The sequence below is a fragment of the Mesoplodon mirus genome (genome assembly GCF_964341445.2).
Source record: "Mesoplodon mirus genome assembly, chromosome: 12".
Lineage (NCBI taxonomy): Eukaryota > Metazoa > Chordata > Mammalia > Artiodactyla > Ziphiidae > Mesoplodon > Mesoplodon mirus.
Genome location: NC_138988.1, coordinates 45,384,043 through 45,404,197, shown reverse-complemented (window position 1 = coordinate 45,404,197; position 20,155 = coordinate 45,384,043). Strand labels below are relative to the sequence as shown.

Sequence of the window (20,155 nt, the reverse complement as noted above, 5' to 3'; positions counted from 1 at the left end):
GGAGCGCGGCCCAGCGGCCCAGAGCCAAGCCCCTCCTACCTCACCGGCAGGTGACCCGCTCCTGCACCTTTACCCGCGCGGGGCCTGGAGAAGTCCCCGGCGAAACAGCTGGGTCGGGAAAAGGTATCACACACAACCACCACCACTACCACCACCCCCGCCGCGAGCGCTTATTTACTTCTAGCACTTCTTCGTGTCCGTCCAGCCAGTCTAAGGGCAGGATGGAACTCACGTGGAGACTGTTTGCCGAGAACGCAGTAGAAGTCCAGACGTTTCGTTCCTGCAGGCCAGGCCGTCCCTTAGGAAAGCAATCCTTAGTCTTAAATAAGGGAGGGACAGAGCCGGGAGGTGGGGGGAATATAGATGAACAAAATGCCACCAAAGGGTAAGGGAGGAGGACAGGTGTGTGGCGGATCAGGAAACAGTCCAGGAAGTAAGTCTCACAGGCTACTCTATTATGCAAATGACCGGTGGAAGGTTTAACGGGGAACAACACGCATGACCTCATTTCCACTTGAGGCTGCTGAGTCTACAGCGTTGGCCTAGTCCCTGGCCAAAGGTCATAGAGGACATTGGGAGGACATGGAGAAGACTCAGACCAGAACCGAAGACCCAGGGAAACTAAACCATAGAAAACCTGGTTTCCAGTACTGGAAGAGTCAGTGTATAGTAGAGACTGGGTCAGGCAAGAGTCATCAATGGATACTAACCCTAGGGGAGACTTTACTGGGGAGCAGATATTTGCCTGGATTAATGTGCTTTCCCATAGGTGGTTTAGACTTATTAGTAGCAAGAGAGAAATATTCAATATACAAAGGCACAGAGAGACAGCACCTTGACCAGGATCAAAACTGACATCATTAATGAAAGCAGATGGATATCATGTCCTCAGAACACATCACGTATGCAGTATTTCCAGGAAGAATGCATAACCTGAATCTAATGATAATGAAACCCCAGACAAACCAAAATGAGGAATATCTATTAAAAGGGGGCAGGAGTTGTATTCTTCAAACATGTCAATGTCACAAAAGAACGCTTGGAAAATGTTCCAGATTAAAGAGTGCTATAAAGTCGTGACAGCTAAATGTGATACCTGGTCCTAGACTGGATTCTTTTGGGGGGAGGGGACGCTGTAAAGGACATTCCAGTGGGCAAAACTGGAATCGTGATAGTAGATTAAAGTGTTGGATCAATGTTAAATTCGCTGATGTTGATAATTTGTACTATGTTCATGTGTAAGAATATCCCTATCCTTGGAAATACACACTGCAGTATTGTGTAGGGTTAAGGGGGCATTCTGTATGCAATTTACCCTCAAATGATTAAGGAAAAAAATGTTGATAGAAAAATGATAAAGTAAATGGGCAGGATACGAACAATCAGTGAATTTGGGTGCAGGGCATATTGGAATGTTTCTGTAAGTTTGAAATTATTTCCAAATAAAAAGATTTTGAGGGACTTCCCTGGTGGCGCAGTGGATGACTCCGTGCTCCCAATGCAGGGGGCCTGGGTTCGATCCCTGGTGGGGGAGATAGATCCCACATGCGTGCTGCAACTAAGAGTTCACATGCCACAACTAATGAGCCCTGGAGCTGCAACTAAGGAGCCTGCCTGCCGCAACTAAGATCCAGTGCAACCAAATAAATATTAAAAAAAAAATTTTTTTTTTTAAAAACCATCAAGTGGGAGAAGAGATGAGGTGGGAGGAAGGCAAGAAGTGGTCATAAAAAGACAACACAGGGGGGGCTTCCCTGGTGGCGCAGTGGTTGAGAGTCCGCCTGCCGATGCAGGGGACACGGGTTCGTGCCCCTATCCCGGAAGATCCCACATGCCGCGCAGCGGCTGGGCCCGCGAGCCATGGCCGCGGAGCCTGTGTGTCCGGAGCCTGTGCTCCGCAACGGGAGAGGCCACAGCAGTGAGAGGCCCGCGTACAGCAAAAAAAAAAAAAAAAAAAAAAGACAACACAGGGGATCCTTGTGGTTTTAGAGCTTGTGGCTTTAGAACAGGTGATAAAATTTATATAGAACTTACAGAGACACACTTAAGTACAAGTAAAACTGGGGAAATGGAGTAAGGCGGATTGTAAGAATGTCAGTATCTAGTTGTGATACCATATTAAGGTTTTGCAAAATGTTATCATTGAGGAAATTGGGCAAAGTGTATTATTTCTTATGACTGAATGTGAATCTACAATTATCCCATTAAAAATTTCAATTACAGGGAGTTCCCTGGTGGCCTAATGTTTAGGATTTCAGGCTTTCACTGCTGTGGCCAGGGTTCAACTGAGATCCCTGCAAGCCACATGGAAAGGCCAAAAAAAAAGAAAAAAAAATTCAATTAGGGCTTCCCTGGTGGTGCAGTGGTTGAGAGTCCGCCTGCCGATGCAGGGGACACGGGTTCGTGCCCCAGTCCGGGAAGATCCCACATGCCGCGGAGCGGCTGGGCCCGTGAGCCATGGCCGCTGGGCCTGCGCGTCCGGAGCCTGTGCTCCGCAACGGGAGAGGCCACAACAGTGAGAGGCCCGTGAACCGCAAAAAAAAAAAATCAATTACAAAAGGAGATCAAGCATATTCCAGGTGTACATAAATGAGCATGGCTGCCTGGGAATTCAAAGAGCAAATGTGCTGGAACTGACTCCTAGTGGGTTTAGGGCAGACATGGAGCTGTTACCAACAGCGAGGGTTTTTAAGGAAAAAAACAAAAAGACTATGTGAAGTATAACTGACAGATCAGGTTCCTACCAGTTCTGTAATTTAAGAATCCTAGAGCTGGGGGATCTTTGAGATCATCTAGTCCAACCTTCTCATTTTCAGGAAACTGCGGGCAGAAAAGTGGTACATGACCAGAAGAGCATCAAATTAGTGGTAGACCCATAACTACAACTCTTGTCTGCTGAATATGTCCAATGGTCTTTGCACCTTTACCAGCTGCCTGTCACTCTCTATATCCATGAGATTTAGTCAAGGTTGGTACAGAATTTTGAAGTCATTCATTCACCCGTTTGGAGTGTGACAGTGGCCTTGTGGGAGCAGGGTCCTGACATTTGGTTTCCAGCACCAGATGGCAGACATGTGGATCCCGCTCAGGAGGAGGAGGGGCCAATCTCCCTCTTGTACTCCCAGCTTGGAGGAAACAGGTGGCAAGCGGAACGCCTGGAGTGAGTGAGCCCCCCCGCTGCCCAGCTATGGGCCCTGAGCTACTTGGAGCTGATGATAACCTGCTGCTGCTGCAAGTCAAGGGTGCAGGGCCCTGGGAGGGAGGCAGTATGGGCACACAGAAGAGAAAACAGTCATTGCCCTGGCAGGTCCCAGCCTCATCCAGTGTTAGCAGAGGTCTCTGCACCAGAAGTGACTCTGGGCTTCCCTGGTGGCACAGTGGTTAAGAATCCGCCTGCCGGGCTTCCCTGGTGGCACAGTGATTGAGAGTCTGCCTGCCGATGCAGGGGACACGGGTTCGTGCCCTGGTCCCGGAAGATGCCACGTGCCACGGAGCGGCTGGGCCCATGGGCCATGGCCGCTGAGCCTGCGCATCTGGAGCCTGTGCTCCGCAACGGGAGAGGCCACAACAGTGAGAGGCCCGCGTACCACAAAAAAAAAAAAAAAAAAAGGATCCGCCTGCTGATGCAGGGGACACAGGTTCGAACCCTGGTCCAGGAGGATCTCACATGCCTCAGAGCAACTAAGCCCGTATGCCACAACTACTAAGCCTGCGCTCTAGAGCCCGCGAGCCACAACTACTGAGCCCAGGAGCCACAACTACTGAAGCCCGCGCGCCTAGATCCTGTGCTCTGCAGCAAGAGAAGCCACCGTAATGAGAAGCTGGGGCACCACAACAAAGAGTAGCCCCCGTTTACCGCAACTAGAGAAAGCCCATGCGCAGCAACGAAGACCCAATGCAGCCAATAAATAAATAAATAAATAAATAAATAAATAAAATTTAAAAAAAGAACTCACTCTGGCCTCCCTTGAGCCACAGAAAGCCCCAGAAAGCTATTCTTTCCTTTTGTCAAATCAAATCAAAATCAACACATGTTTGTTGATATTTGCCAGGCTCTGAATTAGTAACTGGGGGAAAATACAAACAAACAAAACAAACAGCAAAAAAAACATATCTGATCCCTGACTTTTAGGAACACAAAATACAGCAAAGGACCCAAGATGGAAATGTAGAAAATGATCTGACAGAAGAATTAAAATGCTAGCTCTGTGGGCTCGGGTTCTCCTCAAAAGCAGTGTTGGAGAAGGGCTTGAGGGCAGTGATCACTTTTGGGAAGTGATCCCATGGAACAGGGGTGGGAAAAGGAACCAGGACCACACAAAACAGAGAGGGAGAGAAAGCCCATCCAAGGGTGCTTAATCTAGCTGGTCACCTCTGTAATCAACTGAGCTAAGTCCCACTGGGGGGCCCTCTGAGGAACTGCATAGAATGCAAGACAAAAGGAGGATACATCTATCCACCAGCTCCTATCTCTCATTGGTCAAGTGGATGCTGAGCAAATAGTAAACCAAGCAAGTATGACACAGGACATACATGCATAAAATGATGGCTGACTCACTAGCAAAAAAGCAGCCCGAGGGCAGGGATTTTTGTCTACTTTATTCATTGTTGCTTTCCCAGCACCAAGACCAGCGCCTGATTCATAATGGATGCCCAATCAATACATACGGAATGGTTGAAATACTAACTCAGGTTGATAATAGAAGACATTGTAAAAAATAGGAGCATAAGTCATTTTTTAACAGTTTTTGTATGTATGTGTCTATTTGTGCCAGGTGTTGGATAGGCTAGGGTGACAGTATAGTGAAAACAGGCACAGTCCTGGCCTTATTGGACTTTTCAGTCTAGGAGAGGAGTCAGGTAACATGATACATACACACATATTGAGTTAGCTTGTGACAAGTGCTATGAAGAAAAGGATGCATGCACTAGAAGTAGGTAATAGGCAGATTTATGATAGATTAGTTGGTCTGGGAGGACCTGTCTAAGGAGGTGACGCTTAAGTTGAGACCCAGAGGAATAGGAGCCAACCATGCAAAGGGGAGGGGCAGCATGAGACAGAGACCCAGAGGCAACAAAGACTCTCAGTAGCTGGAGCTCTGGGGAAGAGCCAGACCATGGGCCTGTGATGGTTTTGGTAAGAAGAAAAGAGTTTTAGGTAAAGGAGTGATGTGGTCAAATGCAGTTTTTTTTTTTTTTTAATGAACAGTTTTACAACACCATGTACTGGTGTGTCAATAGATTGTTCATTTTTTAAAAATAAATTTATACATTTTGGGCTGCATTGGGTCTTCATTGCTGCATGCAGGCTTTCTCTAGTTGCGGTGATCGGGGGCTATTCTTCGTTGTGGTGTGCGGGCTTCTCATTGCGATGGCTTCCCTTGTTGTGGAACACAGGCTCTAGGCGCATGGGCTTCAGTAGTTGTGGCACTCGGGCTCAGTAGTTGTGGTTCGTGGGCTCTAGAGTGCAGGCTCAGTAGTTGTGGAGCAAGGGCTTAGTTTCTCCACAGCATGTGGGATCTTCCCAGACCAGGGTTCGAACCCATGTCCCCTGCAATGGCAGGCGGGTTCTTAACCGCTGAGCCAGCGGTGAAGCCCCCAAATGCAGAGGGTATATATGGAGGGTATAAAGAGGACCAGACCATCTCAGGGCCAGCCAGGGAGGCATGACTTCCATGGCATCCACCTGCACCACCTCTACTGCCCACCAGTAATACTTCAGTGATGTGCTAACACCCCACTGTAACATAAGTGGGCCCCTCAAGTTCAGCTGGTAGAGTGTAGGGTTGCGTAACTGAAGTTTCATTTAAATCAGTATTTCTCAATCTTACAATTACTATGTGAAAAAAAAGGAAAAAATATTTTCTATTCATCTCATAAATATGTAGGAAATAGACCAATTATTACAAATAAAGTATCAGCTTAAACTGACAGGGAGCTCCCTAAATGATTGTGGGGTACTCACTTATAACCACCTCCCACACGTACATCTTCCAAGAAAAGAACTTGAACCTGCCACCATTCCAGAATGAGAGCAAAGGTCCAACTACTTTATATCCACATTCACATTATCATTGAATTTCTTATCTTGGGGTTGTAATCTAACACTTATTGAGCACATATATGTACCAAACACAGTACTAAATGCTTTAATAATAACAGCTCATTGAATCCTCACAGTAACTCTGTGGGGTAGCTGTTATCATCTGCAGTTTATAGATAAGGAAACTGAACCTCAGAGAAGTTAATTAACTTACCTAAAGTCACATACTATTGACAAGGTCAGAATCCGCTCCAGGTTTCTAGCTTCTTATGACTAATTAAACACATTGCTTTTTTTTTTTGCGGTACGCGGGTCTCTCACTGTTGTGGCCTCTCCCGTTGCGGAGCACAGGCTCCGGACGCGCAGGCTCAGTGGCCATGGCTCACGGGCCCAGCCGCTCCGCGGCATGTGAGATCTTCCCGGACCGGGGCACGACCCCGCGTCCCCTGCATCGGCAGGCGGACTCTCAACCACTGTGCCACCAAGGAAGCCCAAACACATTGCTTTTGTTCCCTGCACATAAAAGAGAATCAACCTCAGTCTCGGAAGATGGGAAGAATGGAGAGGTGAGGATTGGGGTGGGAAAGGAATCCTATAATTAAGACATTAATGTTGATGCATTGCTCACAGATTCCTTAGAAGGAAAAGAAAATGGATTAATACCAATAGCTTCTTTATTGCATCTGGTGTTTATCTTGAGACTTCAAACACCATCTATGCATGGATAGCTTCCAAATTTATACTTTTAGCCCTGACTTTCCCTCCTGAACTCCAGACTCCAGAAGTTTATAAACAAACTTCCGACTTGATGCTGACATTTGGATGTCTAATAGGCATTTCAGCCTTCTATGCCCTAACCTGAACTGCTGGTCTTTCCCCAGTTTCTACTCTTCCAGGCTCCTAGGTTTCAGTTGCTCAGGCCAGAAACCTTGTAATCATTTTTAACTTCTCTCTTTTTTCCACCCCACATCCAACCTGTCCTCAAGTCTGTAGGTTCTACCTTCAAAATATAAGCCAGAATCTACTTCTCACCACTGTCACTGTTTCCATCTTACTCCAAACCACCATCACCTCTCCCAAATTCCTGTAAGAGCCTCCTAAATCCCTGCTTGCTCCCCGGCCCCCATCTCCCCCACAGTCCATTGTCAACACAGGAGCCAATGTTCTGGAAAATGTGAGTCATATCATGGCTTTCCTCTTTTATTTTTAATTAATTAATTAATTAATTAATTAATTTATTTATTTTTGGCTGTGTTGGGTCTTCATTGCTGCCCACGGGCTTTCTCTAGTTGTGGAGAGCGGGGTGGTCTACTCTTCACTGCGGTGCACGGGCTTCTCATTGTGGTGGCTTCTCTTGTGGAGCACAGGCTCTAGGAGCACAGGCTTCAGTAGTTGTGGCACGCGGGCTCAGTGGTTGTGGCTTGTGGGCTCTAGAGCGCAGGCTCAGTAGTTGTGGCGCACGGGCTTAGGTGCTCTGCAGCATATGGGATCTTCGCGGACCAGAGCTCGAACCCGTGTCCCCTGCATTGGCAGGCAGATTCTTAACCACTGCGCCACCAGGGAAATCCCAGCCTTCCTCTTTTAAAACTCTAAAGTCTCCCCAGTGCTCTCAATATAAGCAAGAGTCTTCCCAATGGCTCATAAGACCTACATGGTCTGCCCCCGACCTCATTTTCATCTTTTCTCCAACTCACTCACTCATTCCAGTGGTCTCCTTGCTGTTCCTTGAACGTGCCAGGGACACTCTCACCTCAGCACTTTGGCTCTGTTCCCTTTGCCTGGAATACCCTTCCCCTCCTTGAACCACCTCATTTAATAATGCCACTTCTATTCCCTTGGCATCCCACTTCCCTTGCCCTGCTCTATTTTTTTCTTATTTAGCACATTTAAAAATATTATAAAATTTATTATTGTTTATTTTCCATCTCCTCTTTCTTGATTCATGAGGTAGACTTATTCCCAGATGTATCCTCAGCACAATATCTAGAATATAGTAATTGTTCAATAAATATTTCTTGAATGATCAAGCCTTCAGAATCTAACCAAAGATCAACATTTTATTGTTTAGGGGGTGGAGAATGTAGTACTTTCTGTTTTTCATATCAAACTTAAAAGATCTTGAGGATATGTCCCGAACATTCTTAGCTGTCTTTTCACAACCCATTGTGAAGTGACCATCTATCAAAAACCTGCTAGATCCTATTTGTTTTCAAGATCTATATTATTATCCTTGGGGTAATGAATGTCCCACATTACTTTCTGATTATGGTAGAAAAGGACTTCTTATCTCCAAGTTCTAGGACTCTGAACAGAGTCATTGGATGACTCTGTTGACACTGGCTAAACCTCCAGCTTTCAGGGACTTTGAGCTCATCTAATCCTCTTTCTAAGCTAAAGAGTCCTAATCTCAGTTTAGCCTGATAGAAAACTACCTCTGCTATTTTAATTCTCTAGGTGCTCCTATCTAAATCTTTTCAAATTTATATGCCTTTCTGAGTTTCTGGTGTATATTTTAAGTGTGGCTAATATTATCCTAGATGCTTGTTTCCTAGTGCTGTGCGTATATGTTTTGTTTTATTTTCCCCTGAGCAAGGATTCTTCATCCAGGGTCCATGGGGGTCTCAGGGTAGGTGTTGGGGTTAATTAATATTAGAGTGGACTAAAGCGATATAATAGGTAACACTAAAATATAATGGCTGAACACAATGCCAATTTTTTGCTCAAGTAACAGCCTAGAGTAATTCCAGATTGTTTCACACACTTATTAAAGGACTTGGGCTAATTTTGGCTCTGCCGTCTTAGGTCACCCTGGGCCTGGCCATCTCAGTTAGGGGCTGGGGTAAAGAGCATGGAGGAGGTTTTATGAGTCAGGCCTGGCAAGGGCACACATACCACTTCCACTCAAATTTCACTGGCCAGAGGTCCTACTGACATAGCCACACTTAACTGCAAGGGAGGCTGGGAAATATAGTCTAGCTGAACAACAAAGAAGAAGGGGAAAATAGATTTTGGTGCTCAGCTAGCATTTTCTGCCAAAGGGGGGTCTGCGAAACGGACACATACACAAAATATATTTTTTATTACATTTGTTTTGTGCTATTTTGAAAATTATCAAGAAAATTTGCTTCATCAGTTAAAATTATAAGCTTATGGTTTTACTATACTTTATGCTTCACCAGGAAGCACGAAGTTATATGACTGGCCCAGCTCAGTCACATGACTGTAAGGACTTAGGGTTGCCGTCTGTTACTCATGAAAGATGCCAGTACATATGACCCGGCAAGGTACAAGCATCATCATACCATCATACTGTGTTATGACATCTGAAATAATTTCTTGTTAATAAGAATGGAGCAAAACCTGATGTGAGGGACACTCTTGGGGCTCCATCCACATCCCTTGTGGCCCTACAGTTTCGTGCAGCCAGTACCAGCTGCCAGCCCCTGCATCTCTTTCACTGTCTGCCTCCCCTGGCCACTGAAGGCTGCTCTGCTCAGTACAGTGGCCTGGAAGTTCTGGGGAATCGATGACCTTGTACCAGAAGTTCCTCTGTCCCTTAGGGCAATGTATGTTTTATGCTGGCTGCCAGAATTCGTCCATGTGATTAAATTCCAGTTATTTTTGCTTGATTAAACATCCTTCATTGGGTATTCTCCTTCCCCTGTCTCACTTCTCTTCTCTCCTGCCTATGTTTCCTGGGATCACCAAATAAATTGCTTGCATAGCTCTGGATCTTCTTCTGGAGGAACCCAAACTAAGACACCTATCCTGCCATGAGTATTACGTGTATTAGTCAGTGTTTGCGCTCAGAACAGATTATATTGGAAGCCGTCAAAGCAAAGAGCCTCAAAGAAAATTCTTTAGCCTCTCTGTGATTATGTCACAATAGAAGGGAGGTGAGGAGAGGCAGGGTCAGCTGTCTGAGCACTGCAAGGTCTCTGAGAAGAAAACTAAAGTAACAATCTTGCACTGCTCAGCACCATCAAGTAGAACATTTTCCTCCTGGTGTTACTAAATTTATCGCCTTTAGCAAAATAAAGCCATTGACCCAATATGAATAGATTCCTGTTTTTTTGACTGGGCCCTGGGAATAAAGAACCAATAAGAAACAAACTCCAGGGCTTCCCTGGTGGCGCAGTGGTTGAGAGTCCGCCTGCCGATGCAGGGGATATGGGTTCGTTCCCCGGTCTAGGAAGATCCCACATGCCGTGGAGTGGCTGGGCCCGTGAGCCATGGCCGCTGAGCCTGTGCGTCCAGAGCCTGTGCTCCGCAACGGGAGAGGCCACAACAGTGAGAGGCCCGTGTACCGCAAAAAAAAAAAAAAAAAAAAAAAGAAACAAACTTCATGTAGGGTATACTAACTTGGCAAAAACACAGCTGAGTTAAATGATGGAATAAGGTGGCGAGACAGTTTAACTTATTCCTCCCAAGCCCACCCCGCATGGACCAATTAAATGGAGGATGCAGCAGCAGCAGTCTCTTAAAGGAAGATGCCAGGCCTATCTGTCAGCTGAGTAGACAAAGAAGGACTTTCAGGAATGGAACGAAGTGCTCATTCCTTTCATTTTACTTGAATCACCCCATGGGACAGGACACAAAAGCCACCTCATCACATGGGATGACATTATTGCCAACAAAAGCACAAAGCCCAGGGCAAAGTGCAGGAGTGCCTACGTCTGAGCATCTTGGACATTCTGAAGAATGCGTGAATCTTTTTCCTGAAAAGTCAAACTTGGGTCAGCTTCCATTCAGAAACCTTGTTTGAAGCAGGCTTCAAGGTCATACATCCCAGTGCCAAGCAGGAAAAAATGACACACTATTCGAAGAAACTTGATTAAGTCATTGCTTCCCTTTTTCCCCTCTATTTCAAAAGCTTGTTGGATAGAACACATTTTACTGATTCTTTTCCTCCCCCCTCTCAATTGGTTTGAAAGTTTTGCAAACTATTTCTATTTCTTTAATATTTACCCTTAAAATTTAAACAAATTTATATTTCTTTAAAACAAGATGTAATCTTACTTGAGGATGTACTCTAGGAAAACAAACAAGAATGAACACAAATAAAGAATGTAATCGTTCACACGCAAAATATGATGATAAAATACAATATGTGCCTGGAGCATCTGGGAGTGCCAGCAAGTAAGAAGTGCTCAAGGGACTTCCCTGGTGGCGCAGTGGATAAGACTCTGTGCTCCCAATGCAGGGGGCCTGGGTTTGATCCCTGGTCCGGGAACTGGATCCCACATTCATGCCACAACTGAGAGTTTGCATGCCACAACTAAGGAGCCCACGTGCCGCAAGTAAGACCCGGTGCAACCAAGTAAATAAATAAATATTTAAAAAAAAAAAGTGCTCAAAACACAAAACCAAACCCAACCCACAGTGATAGGGTATGTCAAAGGGTACAGGAGTTCACTGAAAGAGCTTCCAATGGCCAAAGCTGAAATAATTTGAACCACAAAATAAAGTAGTATTGGATTATAACCCAAAGGGCAAAATAAATAGCCATGAATCCACACTGATACAGATAAATGATTGAATAAATAAATACATGGGGAAACAGAGACAAATCTCTCATGCAGAAGTATTCCAAATAAAGTGTGTAGATCTCTACTCTCAAGTGGGTGGTGCACAACTCCCCACTCCATAAGTGTGGACTGCATATAGTAACTTTCTTCAAAGAGTACAGCATAGAAAGGGGGAAGAAATCACTGTATGGTGGAAACACCTGACAACCACCAGCTCAGCTAGGCAATCAAGGTTTACAGCAGTGATGAGTCAGGTTGATAGTATGTAATTTTGATATGATGTGATGAGAATGGCACTTTGCCTCAGTGGTCATCCTCTCCCAAACCCACAACCCCAGTCTAATCATGAGAAGTATATTATAAAAATCTCACTTGAGGGCTTCCCTGGTGGCGCAGTGGTTGAGAGTCCACCTGCCGAGACAGGGGATACGGGTTCGTGCCCCGGTCCGGGAAGATCCCACATGCCGCAGAGCGGCTGGGCCCGTGAGCCATGGCCGCTGAGCCTGCGCGTCCGGAGCCTGTGCTCCGCAATGGGAGAGGCCACAGCAGTGAGAGGCCCACGTACCGCAAAAAAAAAAAAAAAAAAAAAAATCTCACTTGAGGGACATTCTAAAAATATCTGACCAGTACTCTTCAAAATGGTCAAATGCATCAAAAACAAGGAAAATCTGAGAAACTATCACAGCCAAGATGAGCCTAAGGAGACCCAACAGCTAAGTGTAATGTGGTGTCCTGGATAAGATCCTGGAACAAAAAAAAAAGAATATTCAGTAAAAACTCAGGATATCTGAATAAAATACGGACTTTAGTTAATAAGGTATCAATATTTTTTCATTATCAGTATTTGTGAAAAATGCACCACACTTATATGAGATATGAATAATAGAGGAAACTGAGTGTTGGTCATATGGGAACACTTTTACTATCTTTGCAATTTTTCTATGAATCTAAAACTATCCTAAACTAAAATGTTTACTTCAAAAATAGTGGTAAACATTGAAATTGGTATAATTTAAGGTCTAAATAATTTTTAATAATGTGATGAGAATGTTTAATGCATTGGTTATTAAACAGCCATTTCCATTAACAGTATTATTTAAATGTCAACAAGATGAATGACTTGAAATTAAGATATAATTTCTGCAGTCTGGACCGTTATGGAAGAAGGAAAAAGATGGAGAAAGGAGATCAGTCTAAAGGTTTCATCCTGTGTAAGGAATGATTTTGATGGAGAAAGGTAAGTTGTTTTTAGATATTAGGGGTTATTGCTAGAGAAACTGAAGTATAGCTGTAGAACATTCAGATCAATAGAGGGGAACAGTGATAAAGTCAAAACAAAATATGACAAGAATAAGAGCAATGAGTAACCGATGGTCAGAGGAAACATTAAAAGGTAAATCCTCCTTTAGAAAGAGAAGACTCTCAGACAGGGTGAAAAAACAAAGTCCAACTTTCTGGTGTTTATGAAAGACACACCCAAGAGAACACGATTTTTAAAAAGTTGAAAGTATTGGGAAGGGCAAAAATACAACAAAAGAATGCACAATAAGTTAAGAAAAGAAAAAATAAAGAGAAAGCACAGGTGACTATTAATATGGCAGCAGTGTCCTCAAATTCTGTACACCTGCCTTTCTCAGTCAGCTCACATACAACCTGAGTCCACATCCGGCCTGAGTGCAAGGAGTTGTGCCCTTCCCCCCAGTAAACCTGAGGATCCTGAAAACTTCACATTTTCCAAAAATCCATCCCATTATTCTCATCACTTCTTGTGCTGGGCCTCTAAATGACCCATTGCAGGCCCCTTGCCTCTGCAGATCTCACTAGCCAATGCCACTTTGAGGCCCCCCAACTGTCTGCCTGAGCACAGCTAATATAAGGCTGTTATGTTTAATTAGAGATGACTAAGACCTGCGGATAGTAATTACACATTAGCCCAGTTAACCAGATGGAAAGATTCGATGTTGTGATATGTCATTTATCCCCAAATTAATCCGTGAATTTTATGTAATTCCAATCAAATGCCAAAGAAACCTTATTTTAAGGAAATGACAATATATCCTAAAGTTCATATGGAAGAAAAAATACATAAGAATATACATGACAATTAAAAAACAATCAAGGGGTACTAATTTTGACCAGAAAGTAAAATATGACATAAAGTGACAGTAATTAAGGGGTTATTTCTGTCATAAGAATAGATGAATTGCACAGAACTGAGACTAGAAAAGCAGAATAATGTATCTGTGAGATTTTAGTTTTATGGATAACAAGACACTATTTTCCCCTCATTATAGTAATCTAGATTCTTTTTTTTTTTTTTTTTTTTTTTGCTGTACGCGGGCCTCTCACTGCTGTGGCCTCTCCCGTTGCGGAGCACAGGCTCCGGACACACAGGCTCCGCGGCCATGGCTCGCGGGCCCAGCCGCTCCGCGGCATGTGGGATCTTCCGGGATCGGGGCACGAACCCGTGTCCCCTGCATCGGCAGGCGGACTCTCAACCACTGCGCCACCAGGGAAGCCCAGTAATCTAGATTCTTAAGGGTCCTGGATAATCAAATAGAAACTATTTTACTGGAAGAAAACTGTATTAAGTTTCATTAATCCTATGGTGCCCACTGTGACATGGGTTTTAGGCAAAATCCTGGGACAAATCCGAGAAAACACTTTTCAAAAAAACCACTTTTCTCTAAGTGTTCCAGTCTTCTCTGATTTCTTTTTAGTTCTTCTTCCTCTTTTTTTTTTTTTTTTTTTCCGGTATGCGGGCCTCTCACTGTTGTGGCCTCTCCCACTGCGGAGCACAGGCTCCGGACGCGCAGGCTCAGCGGCCATGGCTCACGGGCCCAGCCACTCCGCGGCATGTGGGATCTTCCCGGACCAGGGCACGAGCCCGTGTCCCCTGCATCGGCAGGCAGACTCTCAACCACTGCGCCACCAGGGAAGCCCTCTTCTTCCTCTTTTTAAAGAGATGATCCTGATAATATATCCCTAGGGGCCTCACTTCATCCTTAGAAATTCCAAGATTAGCAGCCACCACCAATAAAATAAGCCGTTTTTTTAAAAAGTTATATTATAAAATATGTGAAATATAAAAATAGAATCAAAGGGACTTCCCTGGTGGTCCAGTGGCTAAGACTCCAAGCTCCCAATGCAAGGGGCCCTGGCTCGATTCCTGGTCAGGGAACTAGATCCCACATGCCGCAACTAAAGATCCCACATGCCACAACTAAAGATCCCACATGCCGTGATTAAGACCCAGCGCAGCTAAAAAAAAAAAAAAAAAAAATAGAATCACATAGTGAGCACGATGTATTCACCACCAGCTTCAAGAATTATCAGTGCGGAGCCGATCTATCTCTATCCTCACACAATCCCCTCATCCCTTGAATTATTTTGAAGCAAATCCCAGTCCCAAACATCATATAACTTCACTCATAAATATCAGTGTTACAACTGGGGCAAAGATTAGACTTAGGGTTAAGGTTAGGTCTAGGGTTGCAACAGAGTGAGTTTTAGGGTTATGGCTTGGGCTTGGCTTCGGGCATTTGTTAACCTTAGGACAAAGAGCCATAGGGCAGAGGTAGGGCTACGCCCAGTGTTATAATTAGCATTAGGGTTAAAGCCAGTGGAATGCTCATATGGTGAATGTAGTACATGTTCTTTTTTTTTTTTTTTTTTTTCACGGAAATCTTTAATAAAAGGCGAAAATCTTACATGTTTTCAAGGGAAACGACAGGATTGTAGTACATGTTCTTGATTTCACACCCAGGTTTTCTTGCCTGGCTAGTGTGCACATCCTCCATTCACTTCCTTCTTCTGAAATTTACTCTTATCTTAACTGTAACAATCTCAACCCTGGAAATTAAGGTCGTCCATCCCTAGTAGCCTGCAGTCACAGTTTGACTGCTACAGGCCTTCTAAAGTGACACCCTTGCCTCAAGGTGGGACCAGCTCTGGGGTGCAAATTTTGGTTCCAGGCTCCCCGTGGGTTCAGGCTTATTGTAGTCTGCATTGCTTAGCTCTTCTCGTGCCCTGTCTTGTTTCCCTCACTGCCCTCCCCCTACAAGCACTTTCCCAGTAAATCACATGCACAAGAATCCCCTTCTCAGGTTCCACTTCTAGGCAACTCAACCTAAGATAGTGATCAAAAACCCAAATATAAGAAGGAGATTAATGTTATGAGCTGTCAAAAACTGACAATCACCTGCAATGCTTATCTCGATAAGAAAAAGTAACAAGATGCATAACCCCCACTGACTACATATCCTACTCCAGGGACAATATTTTTCCCTCTCTCCTTCCAGTAAGCTCAAGAAGGCAGAATCCCATTTTTTTTGTTCACTGCTTTAGCCTCAGGAGCTAATGTAGTAGCTGACACATAGTGGGCCCTCAATATATATCTGTTGAATGAATGGACAGATGATACATATGATTCCTCTAACCCTGTTCCTAGACTACTGCCGACTCCAGGCAGTCACGATGCCAGACTTTTCTCTCATAATTTGAGGTTCTTTAGTTACAGCCAGGCCATGAGACAGCTCAGTGCCTTGACTCGAAATGACCCTCAGTCACACACACCGCGCTGCCTTGTCTTAACCATTTTCCCTCTCTTTATCTCTTGTCATCTTTGCCCCTTCATTCTCTGTGATAATTTTTCTTTCTTCTGTATTATTAACATTTAATACCCAGGTGATTAAGAACCATCTCCAACTGGTTTAAAAATGGAGAACTCAGTGGAGCAACTTTAATAAGGTAGCAACAAACCTCAATGAGCTTATTAAAAAATTGGTCTGTAATGAAGGAGGCACCACAAATTCCCGAGGAAAGGAAGAATTTTAGTGCTAGGATAATTGGTTAATTATTCTGAGGGGTAATAAAGTTATAACCTAATTTACCAATGTTCATTGAAACAAATTACAGATGGACTAAGTAATCTGATACCCAAAACTGAAACGAGTAGAAAAACAGGTGAATAACTAATCTCCATGTGGGAAATGCCTTTCTGAGGTTAAAAATATATATTTTTTAAAAATCACAAAGGAAATGTTAAACCTTTGGCACCACCCCATCACATATGAATTTATCCTCGGCAAAAAATCAGAGATACTTGCCAAGATGGACGTATAAAAATGTTCATTTCAGTGTTAACTATGTATCAGGAAAGAGGAAAAGAAACTGGCGTTTACTCTGGACAAGGAGAGTGTGCCTCTCCTCTCCCCTATCAGAGACTGTTAGGGAGGTTGACCTAGTAATTTGTAAGAGAAAAATCTGAACTCAAATAATCTGCAGATTCTTTGCACTCCTAAAGGTAAAAGTCAGGAGTGGGCAACATTTGTTTAGGCAAACTCCTCAATGACTTCGCTGATGATGAAAGGTTAGATTAGGTTAGTTCTGTCTAGAGGGAGGTGAGTAATGGATAGAGAGTTCAGATGCTCCAACAGATAACATGCTAAGACTTACAATTTTCCCCTGAGGACAAGGAAGAAAGGGAGGTGAAGTCCGATGAGTAGAAGAGGTAAGAAAACAGAAAGAGCTATAGGCAGAGTCCTAGGGAGGAGTGTGGTGCATGGTTACCTGTGGGAGGACTTGCAGGCTGTAGATGGGCCACACTCCATTTTGTCCATTTAAATTATAAATGTATAAAGTACACACATATATAAAATATAATTTAAACATATATTCATTTAAATTACATGGTGTACAGATAGAATAGGTAGTACAGTTATGTGCTTCCAAATTAGAACTGTTCAAAATGCATCTCTTATACCCAGTCCTGCACCCATCCACCCACTTCCCCTCCACCGAGTCAGTAGTTACTGGTTTCTCGTCCATCTTTCAGGAGATGGTGGATCTACTCTTTTATATATGAGCGACATATATTCTTGTCCCTTTTTTTTTCTTTCCACAGATGGTAGTCTATGCACCTTGTTTTTTCCCCTTAATCATTAGTCTTGGAGATATTTTCATATCAATGCACAAAGAGCAAATTCATTTCTAATTTAATCAGTCTCCTGCTGATGGACATTTGAGCTGTTATCAATTTTTTAAAATTACAAACAAGGCTGTAATGAATACTTTTGTGCATACGTCATTTTGCAAATGTAAGAATATATCCACTGGATAAATTTTTAGAAGTAGAATTTCTGGGTCAATGGGGATACGCATTTATTATTTTGATAGATATTGACAGATCGCTCTGCCATCAGCAATGTGAAGGTGCCTGCTTTCTAACACCCTTATAAGCATCATGTTTAACATTCACTTAAAATTTTTATTGAAATATAGTTGATTTACAATGTTGTGTTTCAGGTGCACAGCAAAGTGATTCAGTTATACATACATACGCACACATATATTCTTTTTTAGGTTCTTTTCCATTATGGGTTATTACAAGGTACTGAGTATAGTTCCCTGTGCTATACAGTAGGTCCTTGTTGGTTATCTATTTTATATATAGTAGTGTGTATATTTTAACCCCAAACTCCTAATTTATCCCTTCCCCACTTCCCCCTTTGGTAACCAGAAGTTTGTTTTCTATGTCTGTGAGTCTGTGTCTAACACTTTTCAGTTGTTCCCTTTCTGGGTTGTAACCTTCCTCTGTTATTGCCACAACTTCCGTAAAACCTGTTTCACACAGTAACACGGGCTTTGGGGAAGGAAGAAGAAGAAAGCACTGTCAGGTACATGAGGGGAGTCAGGGCCAGAGGTGGACAGGATGTGCTGGAGATAAGACGGTCGGAAGGGACCAACCATTAAGAAATTTGTTGCAAGAAGTGACCAAAAAATACAGTTTCACTGGAAATCTAGTTCAACCAGGAGTTGCCACAGTATGTGCGGTGGATGTTAGAGTGATTAATTTTGTTATTAAAGGAAAAAGACATCCTAGGAGGCCAGACATTTTACGGGCAATGGGTTAGTATTATAAGGTTGAAAATCCCCTATCCAAGAGGGAGGTGGAGTTTGGCTTTTCATGAATAAGTTGGTGCTGGAAGGATGACCGTGCTCCCTCCCAGGCCTTCCAGAGTGATGGGGCGCAGCAGTCCTGAGGCTCCAGGACTCCAGCTTCCGTCTCCAGGAGAATCTGTTCCCTGATGGGAGGGCTGGAAACCCCATGACACCTTGGCCAGCCTCTGTGTCCAGTTCAATGGGGAAATGACAACCTGGAAGAACATCATAGAAACCATCTCCTGCCCTCTCGGTTTATACCCTTGGTTAGAGGATTCCTCCCCACCCTCCATTCTGTTTCATTCATTTCTGTTTTTATCTTTACTAATGCTTTCCTTCTATTTCCATAGGGATCATTTTGTTGTTATTTTTCTAAGCTCACTGTCCTTGAGCTAAACCTAACAACAAAGAATTGGCAAATCCACAACATAACGAGTAACTTCTAAAAATGGTTCTCAGGAACTGGCAGAGCAAGCAGGACAAAGCAACGTAAAAAGAGGATTTGGAAGATTTGCACATGCCAGTTAATAAGCTTGAAGATATGCATATGAAATTTTGAACCCAACAAATAAAAGGAAATCTTCTTTTCAAACTCCTGTGGAACATTTAAAAATAGTAACCACTGATTAGACCACAAAGGAAATTTCAAAAAATCCCCCAAAGCCAAATAACATACAGGCCAACCGCAACAACAGCAAAATTTGTTAATTAAAACCAAACAAAACCCTAACTCTTAAATATCTCTTAAAGAAAAAAGATAATGCAAACTATGGATGCTATACCTTTTCACATCTATAAGGCTATTAATTATAATTTTGAAGTTTTAGTCTGCTCTCTGCATTGTTTTTGTTTCCTCTGAGTTACTCTATTCGTTTGCTTATTTTAATCTTTGTCTTTAGAGTCTTTTCTTGTATATCATGATATTTCTGGCTATGTGTTCACATGCGAGGGTAAGGCACTAAAAGGCTCATTCAGTGTTTATTGCACATTTTCAGGGTTTATTGATTAATAAGCTTCGTTTTGTGTCAAGGCACTGAAATATCTCTTTTATTGGGAGAATTTGCCTAAGCCAGGTGTCAATATTTTCTCTTGGGCAAATCTCTTTTCCCAGCAAGGAACCTTCCAATCTTTGCACCAAAGATGAGAACACTAGCTACTGTCATCATTCTGGTCAGGAAGGGCCACAAGGTTCAGAAGGCATTCTCTATCCTCTGATGCTCTAAGTCCTTTATTCATGTCATTAACAAAGTACTTCCAAGTTTTTATCTTGAAAGCAGAAGCAAGGGCAGAGAGACACTGCCCAGAGTGTCGAGTCAGTTGGTAGCAGAGGTGGAATTCCTTTCATCCACTACCAAGATGAGGATTAAATGCCCAGACTCTCACATGTTAGTGGCTGAGTTGGGGTTACTTCTGCTATAGATCCTCTGCTTATGTGAAGCCAAGTGCTTTCTGTGTTCCAGATGGAAAAGCCTCAGATTTCCCATCTGATGATGATTTCTTTCCTTGTTCTTAAGTGCCATTATGGTTTAAGTCCTGATTCAGTCATTTTAGTGAGGATTTGGGAGGCTGCATAGCAAATTCATGTGTTCAGTTCCTTGAATCATGAGTCCAAATTATCTTGTGAGGACAATTATAGCCTTTT

At 43.4% G+C, this 20,155-nt stretch overlaps 1 protein-coding gene across 1 annotated transcript in view; it reads right to left on the bottom strand.

Annotated features, from left to right (window-relative positions):
• The window catches only part of LOC309813801 (uncharacterized protein), a gene marked incomplete at its 5' end in the record, with an annotated part of 58,183 nt that extends 57,416 nt beyond the window's left edge, over positions 1-767 (bottom strand). The window contains 2 exons of the mRNA XM_082638939.1: positions 45-108; positions 728-767. Coding sequence (XP_082495065.1) covers positions 45-108; positions 728-767 — 104 coding nt within the window. The remainder of the gene's footprint in view (positions 1-44; positions 109-727) is intronic.
• Between the last annotated feature and the right edge of the window lie 19,388 nt (positions 768-20,155).